The 25,397-nt window shown below is 45.3% G+C and overlaps 1 protein-coding gene across 2 annotated transcripts in view; it reads right to left on the bottom strand.

Moving 5' to 3' along the window:
• Window positions 1–25,397, bottom strand: part of ndst1b (N-deacetylase/N-sulfotransferase (heparan glucosaminyl) 1b) — a 91,072-nt gene that overhangs the window by 17,645 nt on the left and 48,030 nt on the right. For both annotated transcript variants that reach the window (XM_048543806.2, XM_048543798.2), the window contains 5 exons: window positions 19,852–20,034; window positions 17,736–17,832; window positions 8,684–8,807; window positions 5,708–5,882; window positions 2,011–2,181 (listed from right to left, as the gene is read on the bottom strand). In XM_048543806.2, the coding sequence (XP_048399763.2) occupies window positions 2,011–2,181; window positions 5,708–5,882; window positions 8,684–8,807; window positions 17,736–17,832; window positions 19,852–20,034 (750 nt within the window). The remainder of the gene's footprint in view (window positions 1–2,010; window positions 2,182–5,707; window positions 5,883–8,683; window positions 8,808–17,735; window positions 17,833–19,851; window positions 20,035–25,397) is intronic.

The raw sequence follows: 25,397 nt of genomic DNA, 5'->3' as shown, positions 1-25,397 counted from the left end.
CTGTCTCTCAGTTCTCTGCAGTAAGCCACTTTAAACATGAAGAAAACCAGCCCAGGTTTCTTTCAGCAGATGTTGAAAGTTGAGACTTTGAATGGGAAAAGTCAGAGACCTTTCATCAATGAACCAGCCACCCTGTGCCTCCTGCAAACCAGTGGAAACATTCAAAAGAAGGAAGTTTGAGGGGAAACTGGATTAGCAAGAACCAACACAACAGATCCTGTAAACAAAGACGACGGGACTATTTTCCCAGTTTTCCCTCCACTCATGCATTTTCCCCCCTGTTTATGGTTGGTTGTGTGTAGGGTGGGTCGTTTAAAAAAGTGTTGGTTAGTTCAGTTGGCTGGATGGCTGGTTTGCGATGCAGTGTGATGCCAAAAGTATGGGTTCAATTTCTGCTATGACTGAGATTACCAATGAGGGAACCTCCTCAACCTCTCCCCTTACCTAAGGTGTGGTGACCCTCATGTTAAAGCACCAGCAGCTGTCGCTCTAATGAGAGTGCAGCCCTATGGATTTCTAGTATATTCATGGCTTTACCTTTAAAGGCAGTTCATTGGGGTTTACACTCTTAATTTGTAGAGTTTCCTAAATTTAATTCAATTGTTTACCTGCCATTAGAATACAACTACCTGGGATAAATAGTATTTCTGATTAATTACAGAATTAAGACGGAAACAAGGAGGGCAGAAGGGAGGCATGAGATAGCCTTGGCGTATCAGGTGCAGGACAATCCAATGAAATTCTACAAGTACATTCAAGGCAAAAGAGCAGCTACGGAGAGAATAGGGCACCCTAAGGATCAGCAAGGTTAGCTATGTGTGGTACCACAGGAGATGGGAGAGATGCTAAACAAATACTTCACGTCTGTGTTTACTGTAGAGAAGGACAGGAAAGTTGGGAATTTGGGGAAATAAATATTGATGTCTTGAAAGCAGTCCACGTTACAGAAGAGGAGGTGATGGGGGTCTTAAACGACATAAAGGCAGATTAACCCTCTGGGACCTGATCACATGTATCCCAGGACATTGTGGGAAGCTAAGGAAGAAATTGGGAAGCCACCGGCTGAGATATTTGTAGCAACGACCACCCAGCAGGCTGGCTCATGTTGTGCCTTTATTTAAGAAAGGAGAAGCCTGGGAATTAAAGAGTAACGCTTCTGACATCAGTGCAGGTTAAGTGGTTGGAGGGGATGCTGAGAGACAGGATCCACATGCATTTGAAGAGGGAAGGACTGATTAGGGATAGTCGACACTTTGTGCATAGGAAATCATGTCTCACCAACTTGATTGAGTTTTTTTTTGAGGATGCGACCAAGAAGATAGATGAGGGCAGAGCAGTAGACATTGTCCATATGGACTTTAGCAAGGTCGTTGACAAGGTCCCACTTGGTAGGCTGGTTAGTAAAGTTTGATCAGATGGGATTCAGGGACAACTTACCAATTGGACACAAAATTGATTTGACAGAAGGGGGGTGGTGGCAGACTGTTGTTTTTCAGATTGGATGCCTGTGACCAGCAGTGTTTCACAGGGATAGTAGGGACTGCCGATGCTGGAGAATCTGAGATAACACAGTATAGAGCTGGATGAACACAGCAGGCCAAGGAGCAGGAAAGCTGACATTTCGGGTCGGCACCCTTCTTCAGTGTTTCACAGGGATTGGTGCTGGATCCACTGCTGTTTGTCATTTACATAAATGACCTGGGTGAGAATGTAGGAGGCATGGTTAGAGAGGGATGATAACCTGAGGGACACCACACTTTAAGCTAGGGGCAAAGTTGAGAAGGCAGGGCCTGAGTGGTTAACTCAGCTGGTCCAGGAATTGAACTTGTGCTGTTGGTATCGTGCTGCATTACAAACCAGCCTGCCAACCAACTGAGCTAACCATCACCCAGTATTGGACTGGCCACAAACTCTCTGATCTCGCCCAGCGGTACAGCCATTCATCTCTGGGAAGGGCACCTCCTGATATTCTATTCTTACTGCCCCGAGCTCACAATGGAGAGAACTTGCCTGGTTGGCATGGTAGTAGTTAAGCCAACGCTCGATGTGTGTTGCATACCAGCCTGGAAAGAGACAGCGATTCCGGAGCGCTCTGAGCTTTGGCATTGTGTCTGCCCTGGCAGTAATAACGTCATAGAAACTGTACTTCAAGGCTACAGGATCATCGTGAGCTCGCTGATGCTGTGTGAAAAGCAGAAAAACAAATCCTTATTTTCAGACGAGAGACAGACCAAAACCCTACTTTGTCCATGTCTACAAAACTGCGCAAAAATATAGTAAGAAGGCCATTTTTAAATTCATTGGTGGAATGTGAGCTCTGCATGCTGGCCAACATTTGTTGCCCGTCCTAAATTTAAATACTAATACAATGTATTTTCCGCAAGCCTTTGATTTCCTGAAGATTTGGGATTTACACACTGTGGAAAAACATAGAAACTAGGAGCTGCAGAAAGCCATTCAACCCTTTGAGCCTGCTCTGCCATGCATTATGATCACGGCTGATTGTTCCAGCCAATGGCCTGTGTCTGCTTTTCCCCCACATCCTTTGATCCCCCCACCCTAAGTGCCACATCCAACTCCTTCTTAAGACCCTACAATGTTTTGGACAGCTTTCTGCATCAGTGGATTCCCCCAGGCTCACCACAGAGTCTTACAGCACAGAAACTGACACTTCGGTCCAACAGTCCATGCCGACTATATTCCCAAGCTAAACCAGTCCCACCTGGCCCAAACCCCTCCAAACCTTTCCCTTTCATCAACTTATCCAAATGACTTTTAAATGCTGTAACTGTGCCTGCATCCACCACTTCCTTTGGCAGTCCATTTCACACACGAACCACTCTGTGTAAAAATGTTACCCTCATGTCATTTTTAAATATTTCCCCTCTCACCTTGTAAATATGCCCCTTGTCTTGAAATCCCCCACCCTAAGGAAAAGGCACCTGCCATTCACCTTCTCTACACCCCTCATTATTTTAGAAATCTCTATAAGGTCACTTCCCAGCCTCCTATGGTCCAGTGAGAAAAGTCCCAGCTTATCTAACCTCTCCTTCAAAATCACTACTCTCCAAGTGAAGAAATTTCTCCTCATCTCAGTCCTAAATGCTTAGCCTGTTTTCTTACAGGAGTGGTGTCTCTCCCATGATAAAAAGATTAGGCAGGATCAGTAGGCTGTTCATTACAGACAGCGCCAGTGATAATTCTGAGCAGGCCATTACCCATCATTGCAGTCCAGGTTCATACCTGTCACTCCATTCAGAACCTCTACAAGTGTTTCCAATTCCTTCCTCGTCCAAGCAAGCAACATCTTTCTCTCAAGTACAGGAGCAGGGATGTACACTGGTCGCTGACAGTAAGCATTGCATGTGTCGAAGACAAATGGTCTTTATAGTGAGAGGGTTCAAGTCCAGGAGGAGGGGTGTCTTGCTGCAAATTGTACAGGGCCTTGGTGAGACCACGCCTGGAGTAATGTGTGCAGTTTTGTTCTCCTTATCTCAGGAGTGATGTTCTGGTGATGGAGGCCGTGCAACAAGGGCTCATCAGGCTAATTCCTGGGCTAGCAGGACCAACGTATGAAGAGACTCTGGGCTGGATTCGCTGGAGTGAGGGGGGGGATCTCATGGAAACCTATAACATTCTAAAAGGACAGGACAGGGGTAAACACAAGAAAGGCATTCCCGATGACCAAGAAGTCCAGGATTAGCAGTTACATTCCAGGGACACAGGATGGGCTGTTTAAGTCTGAGATGAGGAGAAATGTCTTCACCCAGAGCGTGGTGAGCCTGTGGAATTCTCTGCCACAGGAAGCAGCTGAGGCCAATACACCGAGTGGGGGAGTGAGGCATTGTTCTTAGAGTTAAAGGGATCAAAGGGTACGGGGAGGAAGTGGGATCAGGGGGCTGAGACGGATGATCAGGGCAGACTCAAAGGGCTAAATGACCTGTTCCTGCTCCTATTTTCCATGAACTGCAGCCTGTGTTTTGCGGTGAGCTCTCACTCACTTTAAATCAGGAAAAATGCAAACTGACAATCAGCACATCAAAGCAGATTAGAAAGCGAGTGAGAAAAACACCGACATGTAAGCTATGCCCCAGGGGGCCAGGCCATTGGACCACACTGTTGATCCATGCAACCATCGTGCCCGCACACAGTCCAATCTTCTTGGTCTCACTTACTGACCCAGGGCCGATTTCATTTCCACCAATTTCACCTGCCCAACCAAGCAAATCTTGAACATCGGTAGGACTTCACATTTCGAGTCAGGGCACCAATGCCAAGTTGGGATGGGAGGGGGTGGGGAGAGACAGGGCCCTGCATTACTGATGGCTGCAGGAAAACAGTTACTTGGTCAAAGGAATGTCCTACAGCATAAAAGGAGATGGAGCCTGCAGTTCAGGTCAGTTCTATCTGAAGTGCCCTCGCTGCACGGTTTGAAACTGTTAAACCAGCAAAATAGACTCAGCAACAGGTGACCACTGTGGGGGACACATGCCATCATAGAGTAGGCAGTGGAAACAGCCTGGCTGGACTGCTGCCCTGTCCACACTCACCACTGCCCTCCCAATCTCCTAACATCCAGGCCTTTGGCCTACCCTCCAAGCCTCAGGTGTCCTGGAGGACATCTGAAAAATTATAGCCTGCCTTTGCCTTCATAAGTCATTGATTATCTGTAATTAGCTCCTCGATGTGGCTGGGCAGGTGATCCTTCAGTCTCCATGGTTACAATATTATGGCTTTAAGAGGTCTGTTTTGTCCTACTTTTTGTTTTTGTGAAGAAAGGTCAAGACAGAGGTGATGAGCAGTCTGCTCTAAAGCCAATAAAGTGCACAGGTTGTGCGACCTTGGGCTTTTCTTTGAAGTTCAAACAACAGACGCATCCAGAATGGGTGGGGTCCATCACCCACAGAACCGGGATTTTTAGTTTTAGTTTTTCAGTTGTATTTGCTGGGGTATTGAAGTTGGGTTTGGAAGCTGAAATACTTGCCTCTCATGCTACTGTCTCTCTCTCAGAGTTTTCTCTTGATGTTTTTCCTCTTGGACGGGGAACTGCACGTGAGACAATTTACTTTATTGAATTTGCCTTTGTGTTTATGGGATGACACTATATCGAAACAGTTACTGCTTAGTTGTTAAATAATCTATTATCCTGTTAAGCATCCCAATACAGTTAAGTTATTCCACTTCCTTCTTCCTTTACAGATGCTGCTGGACCTGCTGAGTTTTTCCAGCAAATTCTGTTCTGGTTCCTGATCTACAGCATCCCCAGTTCTTACTGTCTTTCTTTCTTTTGTTGTATTTTGTCCATAGTGCATGAATAAAATGTGTTTTACTTCAAGTTTGGTAGTTTAACCAATCAAATTGCATCAAGGATGCAACACCTGGCTTTTGCCTTTTATATAAGAAAACGTTAGGGTCTAGGCTACCTTTTTAATATATTTTAAGGGGGGGTTTGGACAGGTCCATAACACCAATCACACCCTGGGGCTGGTAACGTACTAGCAAGCTGGCAATGTGGAATTCCACTCCCACTTCATTCCATTCTTGCCCATACAGGATCCAAAATCCTGCCAATGTGTGATTTTTCAACCTTCCCCTCCCACGTGGATCAAATATAAACGCAGCCCACTCTCCACCCCCTCCCGCCGTTGATTTCCCGGATGGACTCGCCAGCCTAGTGCCAGCTGGAAGAGGTGACAGCAGCAGGTACCTGGTACCAGGAGTAAGCCCGATCGGCGGGATTGATCAGAATGGTGATGATCTTTGCTTTTGGCAACAGAGCCGCTGCCCGTTTTGGGGTCACCTCAGAATCAAAGTAATTTGCGCTCTTCTCGAAGAAGAAATCCGAGCTTGTGTTGGACGGAATGGGGAAAAAGTCCATGTACCTGCAGAGAGAGGGGAAGAAGGTAGGAACTAATTACAAGATGCAGTGCAGCATCTCACTCAGGCTCCTTAGACAGCACATTCCAAACTCACAACCAGTATCATTCAGATAAGTTTAATCAAGCTATTCACCTCTGGAGGAGATGGGGCTTGAATCTGGGTCTTCTGACCTTCTCCAGTCACTACAATTGTGTCACAAGAACCCCACCATTAGCATCTAGAAAGACAATACGCACATAGGAACACCACTAGTTGCAGGCTTGCTCCGAGCCACACACTATCCTGACTGTGTGCTCACTGATCCTCCACTGTCAACGGTTCAAATCCCACCACAGCAGATGGTGAAATCTGAATTCAATAAAACTCTGCAACAAAAAGCTAGTCTAACAATGACCATGTAAAGATTTTAGTTTAAAAACATATGTGTTTCAATCATGTCCATTAGGGAAGGAACTCTGCTGCCCTTACATGGTCTGGTCTACACTTGACTCTTGTTAGCTCCCGGGCAGTGCTGCTGCTTTATGATACCAGGGTCCTGGCTTTGAGTCCATCCTCGAGCGTGGAATTTGCACATTTTCTCCCTGTGTCTGCGTGGGTTTCCACCGGTTTCTTCCCACAGCCCAAAAATGTGCAGGTTAGGTGGACTGGCCATGCTAAGTTGCCCATAGTGTCCAGGGATGTGCAGGATAGGTGGATTGGCTGTGGAAGGTGTGGGGTAGGGTCGTGGGTCTGGGTGGGATGCTCTTCGGAGGGTCAGTGTGGATTCAATGGGCCAAACGGCCTGGTTCCACACCGTAGGGATTCTATGATTCTATGACTCCAGGCCCACAGCAATGTGGTTGACTCTTAAATGGTTAGGCAAGGCATTCAGCTCAAGAGAAACTAATGCCTCCTTGCTAGTAACACCCAGATCCCTCAGAAAAATAAATTTGAAAGAATATATCTGGACAGTTCTTAGTCGAAAGCAGTTGGATATAAAGCCCAGAAACCACTGCAAAGGCAAAGGAAGGAATTGACCATTTGGTCAAGCTTGTTCTGCTGCTGATGGCCACTGCAGCTACTGCCAAGGCACAGTGGGGAAAGATCACTGTCTGAGGTCTTTCCGCTGAAGGTAAATGGGGTTTAATCGGTTATTAGACTCTCCTTGTATGTTAAATTTATGCAAATAGTAGTATTGTAGGTGTAAGAGCGGTCTTTGGTTTTGTGGATAGTCAAGCTTCAATGTTTTGCGTTCACTTGATATGCAACTGTGCAGAATCAAACTCCTTTTGTGTTGATGTACGTATACAAAGTAATTTGTATGAATAAAGTATATTTTTGAATTTAAAAAGATCTCCTTCTGGAACATGCCTTTGCAAAGGAAGGGAGGAAGATGCAGTGGTTCACCCCGAGCAGCTCCATGACACAGGACTGTGTGCTCTATGGTCTGTTCCCAGGGATGCAGATTGAGACAAACATCTACTGCACCTGGAGCACCATCAACTCGGTGAAGGACACTCTTTGGTCTGCCCGGATCTTGTTGGTCTTCCAGAACAATGAGTTGACCCCAATCGAGGGTTGCAGACTGGCACATTTTAAGGTCCAGGACTACATGCTGTGGGACATGCTAAAGCTCAGTGCAGCTACTGCCAAGGTGCAGTGGGGAAAGAGCACTGTCTGAGGTTCCCCTCCTGAAGGTAAATGGGGGTCCATTCAGTTATCAGACTTTCCCAGTGCCTCAAATATATGTAAATATTAGTATTGTATGTGTAAGAGAGATCATTTGTTTTTTGGATAGAGTTAAAGCCTAATATTTTGTTGATTTACTTGTTATGTAACTGTACAATGTGATAATGTACATGCACAAAGAGATTTTTTTATGAATAAAGTACATTTTTCAAATAAAAACAAGCGTGAATGAAAAAATGCCCTTTTTTAACTGCATGGAAGGTCTGAGGATTTTAAATTCTGTTGTGTTGTGTTGTTTTGTTTTCTCTGCAAAGTCTGTACAAAACTGTTTTTGGACTTTTGTAAGGGCTTATACATAGTTCATGAATACAGTATGAATAAGTAATGTTATGGATGGAAAACAACCAAAAAAATCCCATTTCCTGTTAAGACATCTTACGGCTTCTCATAGAATCCCTATGGTGTAGAAGCAGGCCATTTGGCCCAATGAGTCCATACCAACCAATGTAGAGCATCCCAACATATCTCTGTAACCCTGCATTTTCCTCAAGGCCAATCAACCTGGACTGTGAGAGGAAACCGGAGCACCCAAAGGAAACCTGCGCAGACACAAGCAGAATGTGGAAACTCCACACAGCCAGTCATCTGCGGCTGGAATCAAACCCAGGTCACTAGTGCTGTGAGGGAAGCAGGGCTAACCACTGAGCCACCAGACCACCCCAGGACTGCTAGACCTCAACATGCTGTGTAACAACTTCAGAGCATGACTGAATGCGATTTCAATCCCCTTCTCCCTTGTCTCGCACTAGCCTTGTCTTGCTTGTGCCCAAGTAGATCTGCTCTCAGCACAGTGGGCTGATTTTCTCCTTATCACATCTAATGTTTCCACCTATTTTACATCTCCCAGACCACCATCAGCACTCCCTTTGTGTTTTGATCTGGGTACCACCTGCTCTACACACTTCTCCTCCCCCACAGTCAGCAGCATAAAAACCATCATTCCCCAACTTCATCCTGAAGAAGAGATCAGCTTCAAAACATTAACCCTATTTCTCTCTCTTTACAGAGGCCATCAGATCTGCATTTTCTCTTCTTATTTCAGATTTCCAACATCCAGTTTTGATCGCTCCCTTACCAGTCAATGCCCTTATGATAGTTCGGTCCATTAAAGAACTGCAACTCCTCAAAGCTGTCAGGGTTTGGAGAATTGCTGGTGACATCCGGGTGCATAGTGAGGAATAGATAGAGAGCTGTGGTACCTGGGGAGAGAGTGTCAGCTGTTACTGACATAATATTATGGAGCAGATTTTCTGCAAACAGAATTTTGCAAGCAGCATTTGTAATTCAAAGCAGGATTCCCATGTCCAATTGCTGCTCCTGATCCAAGCAAATTATTCAATTGTATAAATTGATGACCACCCACATCTCATTTTCATCAAACTGGGTGTTACAAGCTAGCTGTCTACTGCTGCCTAAACGCCAAGCGTTCAGAGCTGAAACTTGAACCCTTCTGCTCCCTCCCTGATCTCTTGAGTGTTTGCTGCATTCTTTTCTCCTTCAAATTTCAGCATCTGCATTCTTTGCCTTTTGCTCATGTCCAGACAGTATCAGTTTACTTTCTGTATTTTTGGTTATGGACTAAGAATGGAAGAAAGACTGTTTTAAAGCTAAGGATTGTGGAGGGTGTTGCTGTACGTGTAAAAATAAATTATTGAAACTCATTGTGCTCAGTGTTTACACGGCTGTATTGTTCCAGCAGTGGGGGAAGATTTTGTTAATGGCATGGCACCAGAATATGTTCACAGTGAAATTTCGCTGGCCACAAGTAAATGATTGGTTTCTGCACTTACGTCTAATTACAAATGCCAAACATCATCGGCCTGGTGGCAACTCTCTGATTGGTCCCTGGGCAGCTAAACAGCTTGTGGGTGTGAATAATACAGGGAGTTACCTTTGGAATGCAGGTTGCATGTGTGTCTCTCTGCATAAAAGCCTTCCAATTGCTATAAGTCTAAGTTACTGAAACCAAACGAAGAAGGTCACAACTGCTCTGTCCAGGACTGTAAGAAACAACAGAGAGCTGTGTCCTTCACACAAGCCAACCTTCCATTATTTGACTCAACCTACACTTCCTGCTGATTCAACATCATTAAAGACCACCCCCCCCCATCCCGGTTACAATCTCTTCCAACTCCTCCATTTAGTACAAGATACAAAAGCTTAAACACACATACCAACAGATTCAAGAACAGCTTCTTCCCTGCTGCTATTAGACTTCTGAACGGACCTCTCAAATTTTAGATTTAATGTTGGTCCCGCACTTTGTGCACCTTCTCTGCAGCTGTAACAGTGTATTCTCTGCTCTGTTCTATTATCCCAATGCACTTTCTGATTTCCAATGCATTCAAATTAAATGATTAAAACATGTCTCACAAGAACTTGTGGCGGCACAGTGGTTATCGCTGCTGCCTCAGAGCACCAGGGACCCAGGTTCAATCTCAGCCTTGGGTGCACTTTGCATGTTGTCCCTGTTTCTACATGGGTTTCCTCTCACAGTCCAAAGATGTATAGGTTAGGTGGATTAGCCATGGGAAATGCAAGGTCTCAGGGACTGGGTCTTTAGAGGGCTGTTGTCGACTCAATGGACCTAATAGACTGCTTCTACTCTGTAGGAATTCTATGACATGTAATGGTGGTGCAGTCATTAGCACTGCTGCCTCACAGCACCAGGGATCTGAGTTCAATTCCACCATCAGGTGATTGCCTGTGTAGAGGTCGCACATTCCCCCTGTACCTGCATAGGCTGGGTGCTCTGGTTTCCTTCCACACTCCAAAGATGTGCAAGTTGGGTGGATTGGCCATAGGAAAGTGTCCAGGGGTGTGCAGATTAGGTGTGTTAGCCATGGGGAATGCGGGCTTACACCGGGCGGCACAGTCACTCAGTGGGTGGCACTGCAGCCTCACAGCACCAGGGACCTGGGTTCGATTCCAGCCTCGGGTGACTGTCTGTGCGGAGTTTGCACATTCTCCTCGTGTCTTTGTGGGTTTCCTCCAGGTGCTCCGGTTTCCTCCCACATTCCAAAGATGTGCAGGCTAGGGTGAATTGGCCATGCTAAATTGCCCATAGTGTTTAGGGGTGTGTGGGTTATCGGGAGATGGGTCTGGGTGGAATGCTTCAAGGGGTGGTGTGGACTTGTTGGGCCGAACAGCCTGTTTCCAAACTGTAGGAAATCTAATCTAATTTAATCACAAGGCAAGGGTAGTGGGGTGGGATGCTCTTTGGAAGGTTAGTGTAGATTTGTTGGGCTGATTGGCTTGTCCCTACACTGTAGGGATTGTATGATTCTTCTATGTTTGTTCCAGTGAGGGCAAAGTATACAATTTTAAAGGAGTTCACTTATTGATTTATATGGGTACTGGAATATTTGGTTAAACGCTTACTGGCATGTTCAATTGCTACAACTGGGTGGCTTTAAATTAACACAACATACTAACACCATGAAGGCATCATGACTGTCGTTTTTCACATCTGTGAAGGCTGGAATTCCACAGGCCAGCTGGGAAAGGGAGGAGGACATGTTCCCAGGGAGCTGGTGTCTAGGTTTGACGTTTGTTAATTACACGCACAGATCCTGGTTGGGAAATCCAGCTGCTGGTGCCTGTCCCTATGGCTCAGTTGTGTACTGCTTCAGTTAGTTGGCCAAGTTAGGGAAACACTCCCAATTATGGCAAGATGACAACTTTTCAAACTAAAGATCAAGCTTTCCTAAAGATCTAAAGTTCCACGTGTAGCAGTTTGATTTCCCAGGCCACACTGAGCTCAGCAGGGCGTAATCATGGGGCTTCATGTGTTGGGCTATCAAAAATTTTTCTTTTGCCATATCTAAAATTCCTGCTTCAATTTGACGTCTGGCGATCACTGCTGGAAAGCCTGCATGTGCAGTTCTTGCATTTTTCTGTTCACTTGTGGGACATGTGGGTCTCTGGCTGGGCCAGCATTTACTGCCCATTTCCAGTTGCCCTTGTGAAAGCGATGGTGAGCTACTTTCTTGAACCACTGCTGGCCCTGTGCTTTAGGTTGACTCACAAGGCATTTAGGGAGGAATCTCTCCAGGATTTTGACCCAGCAACTGTGAAGGAATGGAGATATATTTCCAGGTCAAGATGTTAAGCAGCTTGGAGGGGAACTTGTCAGTAGTAGTGTGGCTCACTCTGCTGTGCGTGTGAGACCACCTCAGTTTGTGTGACAAGAGCAGTGTTATGTAATGCCTGAACAAAAGGCAAAATGCTGCAGATACTGGAAACCTGAAATAAAAACAGAGAATACTGGAGAATCTCAGCAGGTCTGGCAGCATCAGCGGGGAGAGAAACAGAGTTAACGTTTCAAGTCCAGTAGCAATCCCTTTTAGAATTGAAAGCAGTTGGGACAATTGTGGCTTCAGGCTCTTGAGGGGGAGGAGGAGCGAGTGGAACAGATTGTGAGAGCACCCGAAGCAAAAGACAAAAGCTGTGATCATTATGGTCTGGATATTCTTGCAATCTGTTCCATTCACTCCTCCTCCCATTTCTGTCAATCGCGTAAAAGGCACCATTTTCCAGATCTTTTCAGTTCTGAAAAAGAGTCATGTCAGACTCAAAATGTTAACTCTCTTTCTCTCCCCACAGATGTTGCCAGAGCCACAGAGTTTCTCCAGCACTTTCTGGTTTTATATTGTTACTTAACACACCTCATGTAAACCAGTTTGGTAAGTACAAGAACAGTATGGCCGCTTGGTGTCATATATACGATGACAAAGAGGCCAGTTGAGTTACAAGAATATATTCTACACAAGCAGCAGCATGGATCGGGGACTGCCCTGTTCAATACACTCTTTAGGTATTTTTAGAGATGTTGTGACACACTTCTGGAGCAGGTGGGATTTCTACTCATGCTTCCTTGCTCAGAGGTAGGGACATTCCCACCCACGCTCTCTTTATTCTCTTGCAAACCTACCTGAATCTGTTCAGATGCAGATTGTACTGTAATGAGTGAGCTGTAACCCTGTCAATGTTTTGAAAATTATTGTGCATTTCAGCACTTGGTCTCAAGTAATTTTTACATCCCTTTAGCACACTGTTATGGTATTGGTAAATATGAATTATCAAATTTAAACTTCCAGTGTCCGATTGTTATACATAAGACTTATCACAGTTTAAAATGGTTTTTGAAAAGGAGGAAGCATATATCTAAAATGGCTGCAATTGTCACCCAATCACAGATTGGGTCAAGTTTCATAAAACTTATGCAGAATTAATAAAGCTGCCTGCACTGGGAATCCCTTTTTATCCAAAGACATCAAAACTAGGCAACTGAATCACCATCAAATAATTCTTATCTCCTGTTTAATGCCCACATTTTAAAAAACATTTTACAGGTTGGGAACTGAGAGGCCCACCTGCCAACTTGGAAAGACAGTCAGGCTGGGCTCAGGAACACACAATGAACTGTATTTCAACACCTGCACTGTGCAGCAGTGACACGCTTCGCAGCAGAAAATCCTGTAAAGCTACTTCTCCCTACATGTTCCTCGTCATCGCGGAAAACAGCTCCCAGTGAAAGAACAAATTGGGAAAACATCAAAAATATCAACAGGTTTCTTCTGCTGCTGAGTCAAGATTAGCTGACTGAGGCCTTAGGTTTAAAATTTAACACAACAAAGATTCTAAAGACTTTGGAACTGTGTGACTTTCTTTTTCCCTGTTCACTCTCTCTCTCTGGAACTTACTATCGACCACTGTCCGTGTTTCCGATGATGCATTTTTATTATTTTCTGCTTAGGTTTAGTAGGTAACAATATTCCACAAGGAAACCTCAGGAATTGACTCTTCTATTTTGCAGCAAGCTAAATTTTACTTGAAGGCTGATAACTGTGTGCTAAAAAGAAATAAAACTATTTGCTGTGATTGACAAAGTAAGGGTTTGAGGGATACACCCAGTCATAAAATATTTGCTTTTCCTAATTTCCTTAAACAATTCTTATTTTGGGCTCCTTTCAGCTCCTTCATTTGTTTAATACACCCACTTTAATTCCCCAGCTTGAGGTGAGAGAACACAGTTGGCTAACAAACTGGATGTGGCAATGATGGAGCTGTAGTCAGTTGATTCTAGAAGCATTTGGGCAAAATCTTCCAACAAATATTAAGAATGCGTTAGGATTTTATCCAGTGATTTCTTATTCACAACACAAAACAACTACAACCCAAAAGAAACAGTTTGAATACACAATCAACAACAGAGTCAACATTTTTCACGAACATTTGTACTCAAACTAATGGTCTGGATATATTTTCAGCTTTGAAATAAACTCTTGCATTTGTATAACACCTTCACGATCAATGGACATCTCAATGTTCCATGTCCAATGAAACACATTTCGAAGTCTAATTACAACTGCAATGTAAGAAATGCAGCAGCCAGCTTGGACACAGCAAGATCCCACAATGATCAGTTTGTCTGCTTTTTTTCATAACGTTATTCAATGGATAAATATTGACCAGGTCACCAGGGAGGACTTTCCCACTCTTCTCCCAAATAAATAGAATGTTTAGATTAGATTAGCATCCCTACAATGTGGAAACAGGCCCTTCGGCCCAACAAGTCCACACCGCCGCTTGAAGCATCCCACCCAGACCCATCCCCCTATAACCCACACATCTTGAACACTATGGGCAATTTAGCATGTCCAAACCACCTAACCTGCACATCTTTGGACTGTCGGAAAAAACCGGAGCACCCAGAAGAAACCCACGCAGACGCGGGGAGAATGTGCAAACTCAGCACAGACAGTCGCCCGAGACTGGAATCAAACCCAAGTCCCTGGCACTGCGAGGCTGCAGTGCTAACCACTGAGAACCATGCCACCCCAAATCACAGCTGTGAAGATGGCACGGTGGCTCAGTGGTTAGCACTGCTGCCTCGCAGTGCCAGGGACCCGGGTTCGATTCCAGCCTCGGGCGACTGTCTGTGCGGAGTTTGCACATTCTCCCCGTGTTTGCGTGGGTTTCCTCTGGGTGCTCCGGTTTTTTCCGACAGTCCAAAGATGTGCAGGCTAGGTGGATTGGCCATGCTAAATTGCCCGTAGTGTTCAGAATTGTGTAGATTAGTGTTTAGATCCAGCCAGATAGGCAGATATTGTCTCCATTCGATCTGAGAGGTGGCAACTCTGCCAATGCAGCACTCCCTCAGTGAAGCATCAGCCTGAAGCTTTGTGCTTCAATCCCTGATTGGGCTTGAATCAAGAATATCGTAAGTCAGAGGCCAGTGTGTGATGAACGGAACCAGGGCTGACACCCAGATGCTGAGCAGTCAGTAGTCCAGCTGGGAGCTTCCCTATTACTCAGTGACTATTCCCGTGTTCTGGACTCGACACTATCTTTTAGTCCCAGCTCAAACACCAGGCCACCCCTGCCCGCCCCAGCTGTCTGGGAGACCCCTCTGAAGAAATGCAGCAGATGACAGTTTGAACCAAATGAAGAAGAGTTCTTCTCAGCTGATTCAAACCGATGAGAAATCAGATTGAGATGGCACGATGCCATTCTTTATAGGCAGCGGAGACAGGACATTGGTCTGGGCTGTCCCAGAAGTGAAAAGTCTGGCACCATTTTCTTTTCAATGAACCACAGAATCATGGAATTGTTGCAGTGCCATTCAGCCCATCATTCCCGCACCCCTCACAAAACAAGCGTCATTATCTCCCACCTTTTCCCCATATCCCAGCATGCTATTTCTATTAAAATAATGCCTCAATGAACCTGCCTCCACCACATTTTCAGGAAGTTCATTTCAGGCGTTGGCTACTCACTGACTGAAAGAGATTTCCTCACCTCACACCTACTTCTTTTAATCACTGCCCTCTCATTCTTGCTCCTTTCCAGATTAGGAGCTGATTCTACCTACCCACTCTATTCAATCCACAAATGGCTTTGAAAACTTCTAACAGATGTCCACTGGGCCATTTTCTCTTCTGGGAAAACTGTCCCAACTTCTTCAAACTGTCCTCAGAACTGAAGTTCCTTACCCTGGAAACATTCTTGTAAATCAGGCCATTGAGTGAACACAGAACATAGAACATAGAACATGGAACAGTACAGCACTGTACAGGCCCTTCCCCTACCTTATACTGTCACCCATATGGCTATCTAATAGCCGCTTAAATGCCCCTAATGAGGCTGACTCCACTACTCTCTCCAGCAATGCATTTCACGCCCCGACCATTCTCTGAGTAAAGAACCTACCTCTGACGTCTCTCCTACATCGAACTCCACTCACTTAAAACTATTCCCCCTCGTAATAGCTGCCTCCATTCTAGGTAAAAGTCTCTGGCTGTCCACTCTCTATCTATACCTCTGATCAATTTGCACACCTCTATCAAGTCACCTCTCATCCTTCGTCGTTCTAAAGAGAGAAGCACCAGCTCTCTCAACCTTTCCTCGTAAGATGCTCCCTCCATTCCAGGTGACATCCAGGTAAATTTCCTCTGTGCCTTTTCCAACGCTTCTGCATATTTCCTGTAATGAGGCGATCAGAACTGGACACCATACTCCAGATGTGGCCGAACCAGGCTTTCGTATAGCTGGTGCATAACTTCACAGCTCTTGAACTCCCTCAATTAATGAAAGCTAACACACCATACACCTTCTTAACAACTCTATCCACCAGGTACTTATTTTAATAAAAATAGTGTGCAAGGTATGGGGGAAAAGGCAGGAGATTGGCACCAGGTAGTGATGCTGACTGGAACAGCCAATGTTGGCATGTCGGGCAAAATGGCATCTTTCTGTGCTGCAACAATTCTGTGATTCCAAGGAGATAGCAGGGATATTGCAAGGATTCCAATGTAATTGACATTGGTGTGGAATTAGTAGAATCATAGGATCCCCTGGAGTGTGGAAGCAGGCCATTTGGCCCATCGCGTTCACACTGGCCCTCCGAAGAGTATCCCACCCAGCCCAACCCTATCTCTGTGATCCTGCAATTCTCATGGCTAATCCACTTAGCCTGCACATTTCGGATTGTGGGAGGAACCCGGAGCACCCAGAGGAAACCCATGCAAGCACATGTTCATGTGCGGAATGATCTTCCTGAGGAAGTGGGGGATGTGGCTACAGTTACAACATTAAAAAGACATTTAGATAAGTAAATGAATAAGAAATGTTTGGAGGGATTTGGGCCAAGCACGGTCAGGTGGGGTGAGTTTAGTTTGGGATTATGATTGTAATGGACTGGTTGGACCGAAGGGTCTGTTTCCATACTGTATACCTATGACTCTATGTGGTAGCTAGTAATTTCACCAATTACATCAAAGTGACTTGCAGCATCAGTCATGTAACAAACTAGTGTTTGATCTTGTTTAAAACACAATCTAGGTTGGTTATTTTTAAATTGCAAAAACCCGAAAATGTAAAGGGGCTACAGATAAGTTTATATGAGTTCTTAGTTCATGGATCCCACTGAGGACCACAATGCAGTTATGATATTGGGAAGGGAGTGTGGGACTACAGGAGATCTGACTGAGCATTGGCAGTCAGTGTCAAGTGCTGCAGTATCGTAGAATCATAGAATCCCTACAGCGCGGAAACAGGCCCTTCAGCCCAACAAGTCCACACCGAACCTCAGAGCATCCCATCCGGACCTTCCCCCTATAACCCACCTAATCTACACATCCCTGAACAATTTATCATGGCCAATTCATCTAGCCTGTACGTCTTTGGACTATGGGAGGAAACCAGATCACCTGGAGGAAACCCATGCAGACACAGGGAGAATGTGCAAACTCCACACAGATAGTCGCCCGAGGCTAGAATCAAACCCGGGTCCCTGGCGCGGTGAGGCAGCAGTGCTCACCACTGAGCCATCGTGCCACCCTAATATACCTTTTAGTAACCAGTCCAGTCCTTGTCTTTTATCAATTGTGGGTGTGTGGTGCAAGGGGAATTGTAATAATCAATTAGCATACCTCCCATGCAGTATAAATTATTGTCCCCTTTGAAATCTGGCATTCTTGCAATTGTGTCCTGACAAGCGCAAGACAAAATACTTCAACAACAGCTCTCTACTTTTAGCAACATTGTAATACTCCATAATATAAGAATGAAAGAGAAAAGATAAAATATAAATAAACCTTGGGCCTTGGGGTTTCTACCCTTACCTGACTTTTGAGGTCCAATGATGAGAAGTTTCGGAAGTCTATCACATGTTTTTTCTTTTGACCAGATATCCTTGTGCCTCCTATCTTCGCAAGGATCCTGAAAAGAAGCAGGCAGGACATTTTTCGAATAATCTTTTCGCTACACTGCAGTCTAGACCCACCCCCTGGAAATTTAGAAGTAAAGATGTTTGGAAATCCAAAGCCAGATCCAATGTTGCTGCTCAGAAAATTCAAGCTGACCGTCTTCCCACGTAGACATCAGCAAAAGGAGTGGGAGGGTGGCCATAGTTGGAGAGAGGGAAATGGGAATTCCGAGTTTGGAAAGAGAAGAGAGCGAGTGCAGTTTCCAGGGTCAGAGGGCAGGAGAACAGAAGCATAATGAGCTGTAGTAATTATCACTTCGACTGACATCTCCTGCTTTTACTCTATGAATAACAATTCAAGTTACATGTGAATGTAAGTAACCATGTATGCCACTGGTGCTCACAAACGAGTGCACAGCAACCCATACAGTGCTACTGCAAGACAGAGTGAAGAGCAACGCGCAGTGATGGAACAGAAGTAAATCTGCAGCTCCTTTCCCCTGGGTTTCGCTCGGTGAGCTGAAACCTGAACCCCAAACTTTCAGCATTGCATTCCTGTCCATGGTGGTGAGCTCTCATGAGGAATTCCATCATGCAAAATCAACTGGGTACACAAACATCATTATCTCACAAAACTGCACTTTTGTGCGTGTAGCAGCAATGTTTGCGAATCCTCCCTTTTCACTGGATTTTAGAAGATGGGGGCGGAGGGTGGAATCTCATAGCAACATCTCAAAACAGGATTGGTCAGTATAAAGTCAGGAAGGATGTGCCCGATGACCGGGGAGTCCAGAACCAGGGGTCACTGCCTCAGGATATGGGGAGCGCCACTTAGCACTTAGATGAGGAGAAATGTCTTCACCCAGAGTGTGGGTGAGGCCGTGCCATAGAAAGCAGCTGAGGCCAACATATTGAATGTTTTCAAGAAGGAGTTAGAGAGAGTTCTCAGAGCTAAAGGGAACAAAGGGTAAAAGGAGAAAACAGGGACAGGATACTGACAGATAGTAAGAACCACAGGTGCTGGAGTCAGAGATAACATAGTGTGGAGCTGGATGGACACAGCAGGCCAGGCAGCATCAGAGGAGCAGGAAAGCCGATGTTTCAGGTCTGGACCCTGACATTAGTGTGACATTTTCTGAAGAAGGGTCCAGACCCTAAACGTCAACTTTCCTGCTCCTCTAATGCTGCCTGGCCTACTGTGTTCCTCCAGCTCCATACAGGACACTGAGTTGGATGATCAGTCATGACCATATTGAATGGGAGCGTGGTTCAAAGGGCTGAATGGCCTACTCCTGTTCCTATTTTCCATGTTCCTATTGAACTGTGATCACAATTCCAGCAGCAAAGTGGCCTGAGGAGGAACAAACATCTCTGACACATACAGCTGATTATAAAGTGACAAACAACTGATTCACCTTTAATGGGGGAAACCATCCTGAGGTGCTTCATGGGGCCATTATCAAAAAAAAATGGAAACCAAGGCGCGTAATAAAAGCAAAATGCTGCAGTTATGGGAAAGTTGAAACCAGCCCAGGGAATGCTCGGGAAACTCAGCATGTATGGAAGAGTCTTATCAGACTTGAAATGCCAATTCTGTCTCTCTCTCTTTCGATGTTGAGTTTCTCTAGCATTCTCTGTGTTCATTGCACGCAACATTGGGTCAGGTGATCAAAAATTTGGTGAAAGAGGTAGGTGTTAACGAGGTTTTTTTAAAAGGAGGAAAGAGAGTAAGGGGCAGAGAGACCCCCTCAGACTGTCATCAACGATGAGAGGGATTAAAACTGAGGTTTGTGCAAGTGAGCAGAATGGAGCAAGAAAGAGACCTTTGAGGACTATAGGGTTACAGGGGATCACAGAGTACTGCGACGCAAACGCAGTGCCAACAACTTGATAGCAGAGAGAGAACCAACTGAGGCAAACTGGCACAAAGACAAGCTGCAAAGTGAATTTGAGCTTGTGGGCAAGATTAAAACATTCTCTCACTCCCACACGACTTCGAGGCATTGCCCAGTTTCAGTGCAGCAATTACCAACCTGCCAGAGGGGGTCCTTCTCCTCAGGAAATAGTTGGAAATATTTCTGTGCAAGCTGGACAGGTGGCAGAGTCTGTAGTTTGAGGTTTGTCCAGCACTGCGCAAAGCTGACGAGATTCTTAAAGGTGTAAAGACCCAGGCGATCATTGCCATAGTTTGACAGGTGTGTCATGAAGATGCTAATCTAAAATAAATGGATGGAAGGAGATGATTAATTTTCTACTTCCCATATAATCAGAGAGGCCCCCATCCACAGTCGATTCAAATAGCTTATCCACTGGAAATGGGACAATCGTTGTTTTTGTATGCTTAATAATATCTCAGAGCATTACACAGCTGACATTACACAGCTGAGACTTGCTATCGCAAATATGTCTGCGATCACAAAATGTCTGTACTCATTTTTACAATCAGCTTTTAACTGCCTCTGTAGTGTTTGATTACAGTGCTCTAAACATGGACCCATGCTCAAACAATCAAGCACCATGAATATAAATGAGTTATCACACACACAATCAATTACAGAACAACTGAACAGCATGGATGCAACTACTAAAAGAAAATTCATACTTTTAGTAACTTATTTTTCTAACAAACCTGTTCAGAGATGTTACTCCACACTTTTGGAGTGGGTGGGACTTGAACCCAGGTCACCCAGTCCAAGGGTACAGGCACTGCCACTGCACCACAAGCAGCTAAAAATAACGCAGACCTTGAGCTTTATGTGAAGTACCTAAGCCAGGACTTTATTTCTTGAGATGTAAGTAAGACCAGCATTTGTTACTCAATCCCTAATTTGAGTGGCTTGTTCAGACTTTACAGAAGGCCAACCACATTGCTGCGGGTCTGGAGTCACATGTGGGCCAGACAAGGTAAGGACGGCAGTTTCCCTTCCTGAAGGGCATTAGTGAACTAGATGGGTTGAATGGTCTGATGCTGTTTTGTTATCTTTTGATCTAATTATGCCAGAGATGGAAGGTGTGCATTTTGCAGAGAAACTAAAGAAGCTAGGAGTTTTCTCCTACCTTCTGACATGGGTGCTTAAGTTAAAAGGAAATTTAACAGACATACTAAAAGCGATGAGCCATTTTGTGAAGGGCAGACGGAGAGAAATGGTATGCATTGGTGAGAGGGTCGGAAACCACAGGACACAGATGTGAGATAATTCACAAAGGAACTGGCAATGGGGAGATAGGGAGAATTTCTTTCAATGCAGCGAAACAATGTGCTCTGGTGGAAATAGATTCAACAATGCCATTCAAAGAAATAATTGGGTAAATTCCTGAGCCTGAAAAAGTTTTGGGGGAGTGAGAATATCTTTACAGCTTGATTAATGACAGGTCTGTCATTACTTGCCCGTACTTTCAGGTTCTGATTCAATGAGTCCAGTCCAGATTTTCACACTGGGGATAGAAAGCAGTGGTTGGAACAGTCAATCGGTGAGATTTTCACTGTCAAACGCCAGAGGATATAGGCTCGTTAGACAGAGTTCAGTCCTGTTGTTTTCCAGTCAGCATTGTATTTCTAGTTATAACAAATGATGGTAGTTGTGGTTAATTGCACTGTTTCATATTTCAATATCAATTGCAACGGGATTTGAATTCCGAACTCCAGGGAATTAGCCTGGATTACTAACCCACACCGCAAACTGCAACACTATTGGTTGCTTGTTCCCCATATAGATATTTTCCTAATCAAACCACTTCAGGGATGTCATGATATACCTCTGGAGCAGGTGGGGTTTGAAACTGGATCTTTCCGTTCAGAGGTCGGGGTGGCCGGGAAGATTCAAGCTGTGGCAATTGGCGTGCCGATGGAGTGGGCTGCCAAATCACCCATCACCCGTACTCCTCACCCCATCCCAAAACAGGGTCTCTCATCGCAGCCGCAGCAGGGGCTAGAAGTTCAGCCCGATAGGTGTCTCAGCTCAAGCCACAGCTCGAAACCAAGTGACCCGTTACAAAAGGGATAAGTTAGAATTCACAAAGAAACACATTTTCGCTCAGAAGGAGCTAACTTCTGCGATCGACAGCCAAAGTGGAGCAGGATTTTACAGAAATTTTTAAATCAGCTTGTTCAGAGACGTTATTACAGAGCTCTGACACAAGTGAACCCAGGCTTCCTAGCTCAGAGATAAGGACAATACCATTGTGCCCTGAGAGCTGTACCATTGAGATTGTATTTTATATCCTCCTCTATTAGATCAGTGTGGATATGGAATTTTGAGCTTTTTTCCCTTGTTGTACTGAGGTCAGTGTTCAGTTTCTGTTACATGGCTTAACCTATAAAAAGGGTTATACTGACAGCTCAAAATCCCTCAGAGTGCAGCAGGGTGTGAATTCCAAATTGGAATAAATCGAACCTGACAGCTGGGGAGAGCGAAAAGGAGCTGAACGCTTTCACTTTTTGATTCTTTCTCCAAGTGATGGCACAACTAACAGATATGACTGTCAGACCAGATTAGGTTTAGGATCCAGCAAAAGATGGACAGCTGACCTTTCACTTGACCCTAATAGTTCTCAAACCGAAAATCTCCCCCCGACATGAAACACTGAGGGAGTGTATCGGTAGTTTCTCACCAGACTGTAGACTGACTGGTTCCTGAAGCAGTTTTTAGAATCACAGGAGGCCACTCAGCCCCTCGTTTCTGTACCAACCTGTTGATTGGCCATCACGATCTCGAGCCAACCTCCTGCCTTTTCCGCAAGTCCACGTGGATCATTTGTTTTCAAATAACCATCCAATGCCCCTCATGAATGCCTCAATTGAACCTGCCTCCACCACATTTCCAGGCAGTGCATTCCAGACCCAAACCACTCGCTGGGTGAAAAAGACTTTTGTCATGTCACCCGTGCTTCTTTTCATCCCTTTTAATCAATGCCCTCTCATTCATGCTCCTGTAACATGGAGAATCAGTTTCTCCCTATCTACTCAGCCCAGCCCACTCATGATGTTATAAACCTCTCTCAGATCTCCACTCAGTCTTCTCCTCCTCAGGAGGAACAGTCCCAACCTCTTCAACCTATCCTCATCACTGGCGTTCCTCATTTTTGGAACTATTCTTGGAAATTGTTTTCTGCACCCTCTGCGGTGTGTTCATGGCCCACCTAAAATGTGGTGCCCACAAAAAGACACAATACTCCAGCTGATGGTGCTTAAGTGCCTTGTTCCTCAGATGAAAACTGCAACAATCCCAAGCACCTTCTGGTTCCTGGACTATCAGGAATTTCCTGGTAATTTGATTTACAGATTGCATTCTGGGCCAGGCCATCCCAGGACCTGGATCTCAGCCTTGGCAGGTTGGGGTTTGCGTTTGAGGCTGTGTGGGGGTATTTACTCACTGGGTAACTGAGGTGGTAGGTGCCATATGAGCCACAGACAGATAGACAGACAGACACACACACAAACACACACAGACACACAAACACACACACACACACACACACACACACACACACACACACACACACACACACACACACACACACTCATCTGAGAGAAGAAGGTTCAGAGCCAACTCAATAGAGACATACAAGATGATCAGAGGATTAGACAGGGTGGAGAGTGAGAGCCTTTTTCCTCGGATGAAGATGGCTGGCACGTGGGGACATAGCTTTAAGTTGAGGGATGATAGATATAGGACAGATGTCAGAGGTAGGTTCTTCACTCAGAGAGTAGTAAGGGTGTGGAATGCCCTGCCTGCAACAGTAGTAGACTCACCAACTTTAAGGGCATTTAAACGGTCATTGGATAAACATATGGATGATAACGGAATAGTGTAGGTTAGACGGGCTTCACATTTCACAGGTCGGTGTAACCTTGAGGGCCAAAGGGCCTGTACTGTGCTGTAATGTTCTATGTTCTACACAGACACACACACACACACACACACACACACACACAGACACACACACCCACAAAAATCTGGCTCCTTTGCTGTCACAGGATCACAATCCTGGAACTCCCTCCCTAACAGCACTGTGTGGAAGGCCACACACCCTAAGGACTGCAGCAGTTCAGGAAGGCAGCTTCCTTCAAACACAGACTGTTCTGGGCAAATGTGGGGAGTAGGCAAGCGATGCCCGCATCTGCTACAAGTTCCATGCTCAGCACTTAAGGTAACATCACCACACTGAATCATTGTATCGGGAAGGCAGAGTCTAGATTCCATCAAATCTTTTGGAATGGAAGGCCAGGTGGAATGGAAATGCTGGCACAGAAAGATTCCAAGAGGGTTGGCATGCCTGGTGTTTTCCCAGTGGTGAGAGTGTCAGTAGCTTGGCCTCACAACGAAATGTAGAAAACACAGGAAATAAGCCCTTCGAGCCTGCTCTACCATTCAATATGATCATAGCTGATTCTCCATCTCAGTCCCCTGTTCCTGCTTTCTTTCCAGATCCTCTGATCCAGTTAGTCTTAAGTGCTGTATCTAACTCCTCCTTGAATAACATTTCATGTTTTGGCCTCCACCACCTTCTGTAAGAATCTCACAGGCTCACCATTCTCTGGGTGATGGCATTTCCCCACATCGCAGTCCGAAACATTCCATTCCATGTCCTTAGGCTGTGCGTAAGGGCTGCTTTGCATCTCCAAGGTGAGTTTTGACCCATTGGCCGGCTCCTGGTGAACACGTCAAATTGGTTTAGATGAGGGATAGTCCGTATCAAGGTTTTAATTGGTGAACCACGGCCTTCAGCAAACCCTTCTATTCCTCGCAAGTTCCATCGTGACATGACCTTCGCTGGTGTCCCACAACTCTGTTTTCCCCATGCCCCAATCTCCAGGAGAAACCTGTCTGGGCCCACCTGGTGCCTCCCAATTCCAAAACCTTCCTCTTTGAAGGAGCTTGGTCATTGTGGAGACACTCATTCTCCTTGCCAAGCAGCAGTAACAGCCACCACAAGGGGGAGACACCTCCAGCAACATGTCTCTCCAGATCCCAGCACATTGGTTTTATTTATTCCTTCACAGGTTGAGGTTCTTGCTGGCTCAGTCTGAATTTTTTGCCTATCCCTAATTGCCCAGAGGGTGGTTAAGAGTCAACCACATTGCTGTGGGTCTGGAGTCACCTATAGCTCAGACCAGGTAAGGATGGCAGTTTCCTTCCCTAAAGGACATTAGTGAACCAGATGGGTTTTTCCATCAATTGACAATGGATTCTTGGTCATCATTAGACTCTTAACTCCAATGTTTATTGAATTCAAATTCCACCATCTGCTGTGGCGGGATTCAAACCCAGGTCCCCAGAACATTACCTGGGTTTCTGGATGAACAGTGCAGCGATAATACCACTAGGCCGTCGCCTACCCAGCAGGAGGACCACTGACTGACTTGGGTCTGCTGCTGGGTTTAGTCAGCTCTACCATATTCAGCCAATAATCTCCGCTTCATTCACTCACTCTGTGGTACACCACAGCAACTTCATAGAGTCATAGCTTTGTACAGCACATAAACTGACCCTTCTGTCTAACTCATCCATGCCAACCAGATATCCTAAATTAATCTAGTCTCATTAACTGGCCTATATCTTGGTAAACCCTTCCTACT

Source organism: Stegostoma tigrinum, chromosome 13 (genome assembly GCF_030684315.1).
Source record: "Stegostoma tigrinum isolate sSteTig4 chromosome 13, sSteTig4.hap1, whole genome shotgun sequence".
In the NCBI taxonomy this organism is placed as follows: domain Eukaryota; kingdom Metazoa; phylum Chordata; class Chondrichthyes; order Orectolobiformes; family Stegostomatidae; genus Stegostoma; species Stegostoma tigrinum.
The sequence above is the reverse complement of the archived record's forward strand: the minus strand, read 5'-3'. Positions and strand labels throughout refer to the sequence as shown.